The 9,944-nt window shown below is 39.8% G+C and overlaps 1 protein-coding gene across 2 annotated transcripts; it reads left to right on the plus strand.

Annotated features, from left to right (window-relative positions):
- Window positions 1-77: 77 nt before the first annotated feature.
- Window positions 78-8,610, plus strand: LOC137129136 (protein phosphatase 1D-like). Of its 2 annotated transcripts, none has more exons than XM_067508033.1 (6): window positions 78-690; window positions 1,638-1,866; window positions 4,435-4,559; window positions 5,380-5,561; window positions 5,806-6,030; window positions 6,271-8,610. In XM_067508033.1, exons 1-6 carry the CDS (start codon window positions 183-185, stop codon window positions 6,658-6,660), a joined length of 1,659 nt encoding a protein of 552 aa, XP_067364134.1. In that variant the 5' UTR covers window positions 78-182; the 3' UTR covers window positions 6,661-8,610. The 2 variants fall into 2 exon arrangements, with proteins under 2 accessions (XP_067364134.1, XP_067364135.1); XM_067508034.1 differs by having other exon boundaries at window positions 6,274-8,610.
- Window positions 8,611-9,944: the final 1,334 nt, after the last annotated feature.

Here is a 9,944-nt window from a genome sequence, read left to right on the forward strand (position 1 = left end):
CGTACGGGCTCGAACATGCGAACGTAAAAGAAGATAGACAGTGACGTAAGCACGTTCGAGCATGCTTACTACGCTCGGAACATAAACAAAGGCATAACGCAGCGCTGCAATAAACTCTTCTCTCTTGTTATTTTACATGCTAACTATACTTCCAAATTGGGCCACAGTATATTTCCGGAGCAATGGAAAGCACATTATTGATGAGAGTAAGTGTGTTTACCGACCAAGGAGGTAGAAAATACATGGAAGATGTGACCGAGGTCATAGTAGAGCCCGAGCCGGGAGAAGACGATTCGACGTCGGGTGAACCAGAAGAGAGCAGCGGGGGGCAATGTATGGTCAGTTCTGTCTCTGTGGACATTCAACCATACCGGAACGGTGAAATAGAGGAGTCTCCGCAGGTGCCCGATTTATCTGTGGATCCCACAGGGAGGAACGACCGGAGTAGACCAGAGGAACCATCTTTACCGGGAGGTCAGCTGGGCAAGGCGGGTCGCTCCCGTCGTTCCGTAGCGTTCTTCGCCGTGTTTGACGGCCACGGAGGTCGCGAGGCTGCGCTGTTTGCACGAGACTATTTGTGGGAGTTCATGAAGAAGCAGCGGGGGTTCTGGTCAGACTGTGACCGCGAGGTCTGCTCTGCTATACGCAAAGGATTTGTAGCCTGTCATCACGCTATGTGGAAAAAGCTGCGTAAGTTGACCCGAAACTTTACTAAGTCACGACAAATGCCGTGATTAACTACCAACAGGGGTCGTTGGGCCCCTAATGTGCCTCCCCTGGTTCAGTAGAACTGTGAGCAGTACATTAATGCCACTACCCGCTAAGCACACGGCAATCTGTGGTTGCTGGTGCTCTGCTAGCTCGCACGATAGCCGAGTTTACCAGAACATTCTACGGAGTCAGTAAACGCGATGTATAATTGACAGTGTGGACCATTTGTCATTAGCCATCCACGCCAGGCTAAATGTATCGCTACGAGGCTTAGCATTTATTTATGCTGCTCTACATGTACGTTTGCCTTGTGTGGCTAACAGGTTAGCAAATAAAGGTAACGCAATTAGCTAAGTTAGCAATAGTCACCGGGTGTCACTCCAAACAAAGCCCGCGACAGCGGACCCGGACTAACCGGTTAACCCTTTACAACTATTTTATTGTCTGTAATGAATGACCTGTATTGTTTTCTTTGACTCACTATTTGCGCTGCCAATTGTTTCGTTATAACCTGTTTAAATTCCCTTTAAATTGTGTAATAGCCAGTGTTTGCCACGCAATCTCTTTAGATCTTGTATAACATTTATGTTACTGGGTGGATGTGTCTGGACATGTCAGCTGTTTAACAGAGGGTGTACTCACCGTGTTTAATCGTTAAACTGCAGGTCTGACTGAGAGACCCAGTGTGTCCGAAGAAGAAGTGACCTTAGATCGCAGTGTTGTCATCAGGCACATTCAATCAATGAGTCATTGACTCACTTTAGATAAACACATAACCAGTGAAAGTAAAAAATATTTTCTGCTCATCGTTTTCGTTGTTGTTAAATTTGTATCCATTGTTTATAAGGGACAAGAATCCAACTGGTTTTAATAAGTAAATGCTTTATTTCAATAAATATACTCTTTCTGTATTTCATTTTTTTCAGCTGAATGGCCGAAGACACTCACAGGCCTTCCTAGCACATCAGGCACCACAGCTAGTGTGGTGGTCATCCGAGGAAACCGCATGTATGTGGCCCATGTTGGCGATTCGGCAGTCGTTCTAGGGGTCCAAGATGACCCCTCAGTTCCATTCATCAGAGCTGTGGAAGTCACACAAGACCACAAACCTGAACTACCCAGAGAGAGGGAGCGTATTGAAGGTTTGGGAGGGAGGTAAGGCTTTAAGCAGAAGACATTTTGCCTCAGCATTTATTTCAGTTCTGATAATTAAATGTAAAACCAAAAAAGGAAAAAGAAATCTGGGCAATTTTATTTAGATTATTTATGTTTACATTCTATTTATATGACTTTATCAGACTCTCACATTGTTGAGGAATTTTGGCTCATTCTTCTTTACACCGTTGATTCATTTCATTAATGTTTTTGGGCATTTGCTTTTGTGCAGCTCTCTTAAGGTTCTACCACAGCATGTTAAGTGGGTTGAATTTTAGACTTTTCAGCCGTTCTGATGTTCATTTACTGTTGTGCTTTGGATCATTGTACTGTTGCGTGACCAGATTTCGACCAAGCTTTAAGTGTTGGACAGATGGCCCCCTGTGGCTGCAAAACAAGCCTCCAATCGTCACCACGGTGCTTGATAATGTGTGTGAGGTGTTTCTTCTGAAATGGTCTCTTTCTCTTTCACCAAACATGGAACTGGGCATTAATGGCAAACAACTCCATTTTGGTGTCAACTGTTAATAGGACATTGTTCCAGAAGGCTTGTGTTTTGTTCTGATGCAGTTTTGCTCTCGTGTTTTCTTTTCTTTTAAGACAGAAGAGCCTTTGTCTTATGCGTGACCTGCTCATGGTCAATTAATCAAGCACTGATGATTAGCATCACCTGGCTGCTACTTACCTTCTTAAATCCTATGGAAGCAGTAAGGGGGTGTTAGTGAGTATTGCCCACATGTGTTTTAGATTTCTTCTTGGTTTTACTTTTGGTAAATAAATAATGGCCTGATTAAAAAAAGTTGTATGTTGTTGTTCATCTGAGGTTGTATTTGTCTAATACTAAGTCTCACTATGATCTGATGGTTTTATGCTTTGCCACAAAAGAACACAGAATTTAAAAGGGAAGAATACATTTTTCATATGACTTTGTATAATAAAAACATAGATATTTCCTTTACACATGATATACAAACCTGAGATATTTTGTTAGACTGGGAAACCCACTTCTTTCAGCTCTGTCACTCGTGTTATATTCACTTCTACTTACCTCTTCAGTTTCCTGAATTAATGTAATTAAAGCTGCAAGTAGTAGATTGTTTGTGCCAGTCTTTGTATATTAGTGAGATTAAATAAATGACTTAAGACATATTGCACCAAAGATAAATAACAATTTAAAGTAGGCTTAACCCACATTTGAAGGACGGTTGGTTGTTTTGAACAATACAAGAAGAGTTATTATATCTAAATATAAGCTATTCATTCATGCTTCCTTTACAATGAAATCCCCATTTATTCCCCCTGCATTTGTCTACCACTCAATGTAAAACACCTCCAATCACTGTGGTGGATTGTTGTGGTCTACTGCTGTACTTCTTGGAGCTTAAGGTCCTGCTTCCTCTATGTCCAATACTTTGTTTTATTTTATTTACCCTTGTGTCACCTGGCATTTTAGTAGTACTCTGGTTTAAAATGGAGGCTACAAATTCATCTTTTTTTCTTTTTTTTAATTTCCAAGAGTGTGTTCTCACCATACTTCAAACTGTTGTTTGTATGTTGAGCCGCCGTTAACCACACTTTACTGCGAAACGATAATAGTTGATTTAACGGTCTCTTTACCATTGCGGCTTTGTACCTCGGTACACTGCAGGTCGCCACCGTTGGGGCAAGAAGAAAAGAAAACACAAAAGTAAAGACACAATAGATCCAGCTTTGTCCAAATATGTTTGTAATTCAGATAACTAAGTGGAAACACATGGCACCAGTGAAAGATTTGCAAAGGCCTAAGTAATTGAGGTTTTTCATGTGATGGCATCAGGTCACGTGACATCTTAGTTCAACCATATTGGATGTGTTTTTATTTGTCCCAACAATTTACTCTCTGGTGCTGCCATTCTGCTGTCAGCACCAGAGAGTAAATCGTTTTGCAGATCTCAGGTACTGTGATAAAGAAGACATTCTGGTGGATGGATATTTAGGGAAAGCTGAGGCAGAGAAGTCTGTTATGTATTAGACAAGGGGGCGGTTCAGGTTTGCTTTGCAAGGCAGCCGCGGAGCAATGTTAATAGATAGAGGAGTCCGTCTGTTCTGTTTGTGTTGAAGTCTCTTCCTTGACATGTTTCTTCTTAAGTTAGGCATTTAAAGAAGAGGCTCAGCTTTAGTAGTATTGGCTTCTAAAAAGCTACCATAAAAATGCAGAGTCAAAATCGATGTTCATAACTGACAAAATATCCTGAATTGATGCTCTAGTTAGCTAAAAACTAACAGTCTATTGAGTGTCATTTCCAATGCAACAGCATATTTGAAAACATTAACGATCAGAAACCAGCAGATAGTGTCACAGTGTGTTGCAGTCCAATTAGTGGCACATCCAATATGAACAGAACTATGTAATCTTCATAAAGGCAGGATTTCTTCAGGATAAGCTAAGAAACTGCATTATTTTGAAGGTGTGCATTCCCGGTAAATTGGCAGCAGTTTAATCCTTACTGTTACAACCCACCCATATTGCTTGAACTTCATGTGAATTAAATACTGGTTTCTTTATTCTCTTTCCCCATCTATCTGCAGTGTGATTAAGAAGTCTGGAGTGAACCGAGTCGTCTGGAAAAGGCCACGGTTAAGTCACAATGGTCCGGTCCGTCGGAGCACGGTCATTGACCAGATTCCATTCTTGGCAGTTGCTCGAGCTCTAGGTAGGAGGAACACATTTCAAAGTAATCTAGTTAATAACGTGTTACTAAACTAATACAAATTAATTGTTTTTTTTTTCTTTTTTTCTTTTTTGGCCATAAAAAGTGAAGAAATGATAAATAATGTATGTGGCCCTCTTCATTTATTAAAAAGTTATTACAGAGCTATAAGTTATTATCAGAGATTTGAAACGGTCTTAAAGTTTTCCCAGTGATTGTTTTGTCGCCTCTGTTGTCAGTGACTATGTTTACGTGCACTTAAGTAACCGCGGTACTCAGAGAAATCAGCTTTTTCAGTTAGTCGGAAACAATGTTTACATGCACTAACGAAACCTGCTTAGTGGAAATCCACATATCCATGTGGCAGAAGAGTAACCTCCTCCACCTCAGCCTTATTGTGGAAGCCTGGTGCACAGATTCTAATTGTATGGTGACAGAATTTGTGTGTATTTGATTCGCAGAATTTTTTTTTAAAGCAAGGCAGCATCTCCCCGTTAATGACTTTCCCTTTCATTCAGTTTTTCACTGAGCTGCATGTGTGTAGCCTTTTGAATCACAGATGCACAGTTACAAAAAGCTGATTAGAAACCTTGTTATGTGTATACAAAGCAATGTCATTTGTCTGCTCTGACAGAAACCCGCTTTGTCTAATCCCCTACCCCGATTAAAAAAAAAACAAGCTTTCCTCAGAAGGCCGACATTAACCTGGTTACTTAAGGTCCCGTAAACACACTCCGAGACCCTCGGCCTTCAGTGTAGTTCTAAGGATTAATGCATTCAGGAGAAGTGGTGCCTTCAGCTATCTCTGAGTTCTCTGCAACAGGTGATCTGTGGAGCTACGACTTCTACAGCGGGGAGTTTGTGGTTTCTCCTGAGCCGGACACCAGTGTGGTGACCCTTGACCCCAGAAAACACCGCTACATCATCCTGGCCAGTGATGGTCTGTGGAACATGGTACCACCTCAAGAGGCCATCTCCATGTGTCAGAACAATGATGAGATGATGGTGAGTGTCAGCTCAGACTTGTTTCTGTAATGGGTTGTCTAGCTGTTTTGGAGTCATTACACATACTGTGAATGTTTTTCTACTTGCCTATATATATTTTGTACTTGCTGCTTATTTACCTGGTGTAGACTGAGAATTAGAGAAGCAAACTTGACTGTAAGCCTGTAAAATGACACTTGAAAAGTCATTTAACAGAGTAATATATGAAACCATGCCAATGTAATGACAGTGTTCCTCGCTGCAGGCACCGTGTGGGGTATCGAGTGCCCGGCATCTGGTCAGTCAGGCTCTACTGCGGTGGCGGCAGCGAATGTTGCGTGCTGACAACACCAGTGCCATTGTAATCGCCCTGCAGGAGCCTGGGAGCTGCCAGGACACCGTTCACCATGAGGAGGTACTGCTTGACCTAGCCAAGGTGTCCCAGTGCCCCCCTACCTCCATGTCCCGTGCTGACACTCCTCTCCTTCAGGTGAGTGCAGGATGACAACACCCTGAGAAAACTACAGAACATACTTTTAATTGTTATTTAAAAAATGAGCTAATTTCAACAGAGGTCCATCCGGTTGGATGTTGGTGGCATTTGTGAGTGAACAAAATCAAGGAGAATGGCTTAAATTTCAAGAAGTGTTCTCCTTTTTACTATAGAGATTGAAGGGTTAAATGTGTGTGTATATGCCATATGGATGTTGTCAATGTTTCTTCCATTCAGCAGCGGCATCCAGAGGAGGATTCACCCTCTGCACTGTGTGAACTCCTGCCTGCCCTGGAGCGACGGGATGGGCTATCAGGAAGCAGTAGCTTGTACCACATGAACCTCTCTGAACTGTTTACTCTGACACCACTGTTTCCAAACAGTAGTGCTGAGCTGCTCAGTCAGTCCAGTCCCACTGACAGGACGGTTGGCAGAAGGACTCCGAGCAGCAAAAGAACTATTGATGGATCATCATCACCACCATCAGGCCAGTCGGCCAAGAGAGCACGGCGCAGAACTGCCGACAGGCCTCCCCTAGTCCAGCATAATGCAGAGAAGAAACAGGATTCCAATAGTGTCTCTCCTATTCTCCAACAGCATAACAAGACCACAGTGTGTGTGTACTAAAAGACACACACACACACACACACACAAATGTAAATATCCAGTGGCATTTGTGTTCCCAATGTTTGCAAATTCGGCTACACAGTTACTCAGCTCGAAGCAACCATGCCATAATGGTTGTGAGCAGACTTGTCATCTTGCTTCGTACCACTACAGTACTCATTTGAAGATTTTCTTGGAAAAATGCTAATTTTTGTAAAAATCGTAGTTGTCTCGGAATTCCTTCCTGAAATACTGATTAAATATGTCTTACTTCACCTGTTTCTGGTTACAGTTGTAAGAAATGGATATGACTAATGATGCTAGTGTAAATATAATGCTTTTTATAGTTGGGTATTGACAAGTGAAACTGTTCATTTAAAACAAATATATATATTTTTTATACATTCATTTATTGTATAATGACAAAACATGAAAATCCCTTTTTAGATGAGCTCCAGCCTTCATTTGTGATTCCTCACTCTGTCCCTTGTAGAGCATTGTGTGTACACCTTGTCTTTAAACATATTTATGTATTTTTATTGTTATCTTATTTAATCACTGGAGATCTGTCTTGAAAGAAAATCGAACATGCTGCTACGGTCACGAAACAGTAAGCTACTACAGCGTAGTTGTTGATAGAGGTATTATTTCTTTTCTTTTTTTACCCATTTGACATAACGCATCTGCTAATGTGAGGTTTCTACTGTGGTAAAGTGTTTCGAAATTTGGTTGCCTAGTCCATCTTAAAGGTTAAATCCACTCTCTCACTCTTTATTTGTAAGAAAGCATTACTATTTTGTTTGTCTCTTCACCCGTACACATTCATACACCAGTTAGTGTTTGTTCTGTTTCCAAGAATGCCTTTTAAAAGCACTGCCATGTGCTGAAGCTTTTGCAGGAGTTTGTGTGTCTGTCTGAAGAGCAATTGATTTCTTTCTCTGCACTTGCTGAACATTTAGGTGGCTCTAAAATGAGGACTTTCTGTGTGAGGCAACGCAAAACCTAATGTTTACACTCAACTTTAGAGATTTGTTTGACATCCAATTTGGCTGTACTGAGAGTATTGGTGATGTCAGGCTGTCCACACATTATGTACATGAATAGGAGCAAGCGATGCTCATGAGGACTGTCTCCAGTCCCCCCTGACACCTTATTTTATTTTGTTTACAATAAGATTCTTGGTTCAGTTTTTTTCTGAATTCTGATTAGAAGGTTTCTTTATTGTTCTCTTTACACTGCATCTGCAGTTGCATTGTTACTGATGTATGCACAAACTCATTTCTGAGTAAATACACTCTGCATGGACTTTCTGAGAGGATATTTTTGCACTATTATGGTAAACCTATTGTCTTTGTGAAGTGCATTGTGTTTTGTTTTTTCTTTAATTAGAAAATAGTGCAGTTAGGATTGGCTGACATGAGCAGAGTGTAAAATAAAACCACAATAAATGGAGACTTTTAAGGACAAATTACATAGAATGGAATCCTCATTAAGCTGAGTTTGCAGGAACATGTTCTCTGTTGCCTCTGATTACCACTGATGAATAAATATTAAATATACACACACTGCAAACAAAAGTGACCCTTATACGGATGAGACTGATGACTCAATTTTTGTAAAACCTTGTCAAGCATATGATGTGTTTTCACAGTTAAATGCAATTTACTAACAGGAATTTGTAGCATTATGGATTTGTTGATAACAACAATGTAAAATATTCATTGACACTGCTGGAGGATTCATCGTGGTCTCTGTAATTACAGTCTCTTGTTTTACTTGGGATCGTCTATGATTTTTAAATTCTATTTTTGAAAATCCTTAATCTTTTATCCACCCATTCATGATGAATAATGGCATCTCTGAGTCAGATGACTGTGCTAACAGCAAAAAGATGCATGTGTACAGTGTATATGTGAAAACCTCCTACCTGGAAATTAACCTATTTAAATAAAAAACTTTGAAGTATAGTAATTACTGTGTGTAACAAGACAATATTGTCTGGTTTGTGTAATACCTGCTGCTTATGTATTCTTTTATTCTACTTTGAATTGTTACATTCATCGTAACGTCCTCTAAAGTTCAATTCTGCTGCTGCTAGTTTTACATTTGTCTTTTATTTTCTAGCATTATTCTTTCAGTTGCAAGTATTTTCACAGCGTTGTCCTCCCTACAGTTGCCACAGTTTTACTGTATGGAGTTTTGTTTCCATGAAGTCATTTTATTATTTTCCCCTGCAAGTCTGCATTTGAATCCATTACCGTATAACATATCATGCACATATGATCTTATCTTAAAATCAATTCTAGTGGTCACACACACACACACCCAATTATCAAAGTACAGCTCTGGATTTTTCAACATTTATATAAAAAACTAGATCAGAGATTGTTAATACCGATACTACTGCCGGGGTCACAAAGTGTAATATTTTGTTAATCATTCAAATGCAGGGAACTAGTGGACATCCAGTTATAATGTAGGCACACATCAGTTGTACTAAGTGATATGTTGTGTGTCATTAGAAGACACTCAAATCGAACTAATCAATACAATCACTGAAAAATAAGTGGTAATAAATTGAACCGCAATTCAGCAAAATAAATCATATAATTATTGCAAACATACATAATTTGCGATATGTTTGTAAAGTTCTGCATTTTCACAAATAGGCTAACCTTCATAAATCAAATTATAACTTCAGCATTTGCAAACTATAAGCCACCATAGGCAATCCAAGATAAAGCTTGTAGTGAGTGGTAAATACCAAACTGACATTTTTTTTTGGTAAAAATTCCTTTTAAGTAGTCCACTATAATTCACAGAGATGCTTTAATATTCACATTTTAATTGATTTTCTTTAATTGTGAGTAGCCTCCAGCATTTGAAATGTTGGAACGACATTCTCAGAAACCCGTTTTTTAGTGTGGTTTTATTCTTGAATGCCTGATTTCTGCAGAAACCTTGTTTTTAAAGTACACGCAGAACAATTCTGGACCTGACTTTTACTTTCATGTTATTCATCTGACCGCCGGATGTTTACTAATTTAACTTCCGTTATGTTTGGATAAGAGTCAAGTTGGAAGTATCGTTGCCGCAACACCAAGAATTCAAAGCAAAAGCACAAACGCGCCACTAGCCACAAGTTATGGTAACTTTAAATACCCAGTTACAGTAGAGTGTAGTATTTGCTTCTCTCAAGGATATTAAGAGAAAAAACAGACTGAATGTTCTTTTTTAAAAACATAATCCACAATACTTTGCAGCAAGTGTTTTTATTTTGAAAACAAGTGTAGGAAGCCTTGTGT

The sequence above is a fragment of the Channa argus genome, chromosome 6 (genome assembly GCF_033026475.1).
Source record: "Channa argus isolate prfri chromosome 6, Channa argus male v1.0, whole genome shotgun sequence".
NCBI classification, from domain to species: domain Eukaryota; kingdom Metazoa; phylum Chordata; class Actinopteri; order Anabantiformes; family Channidae; genus Channa; species Channa argus.

Coding starts and splice junctions, on each gene's coding strand:
- LOC137129136 (XM_067508033.1), top strand. CDS start 183: ATGGAAAGCACATTATTGATGAGAGTAAGTGTGTTTACCGACCAAGGA. Junction 691..1,637: donor CGCTATGTGGAAAAAGCTGC/GTAAGTTGACCC, acceptor CATTTTTTTCAG/CTGAATGGCCGAAGACACTC. Junction 5,562..5,805: donor AGAACAATGATGAGATGATG/GTGAGTGTCAGC, acceptor TCCTCGCTGCAG/GCACCGTGTGGGGTATCGAG.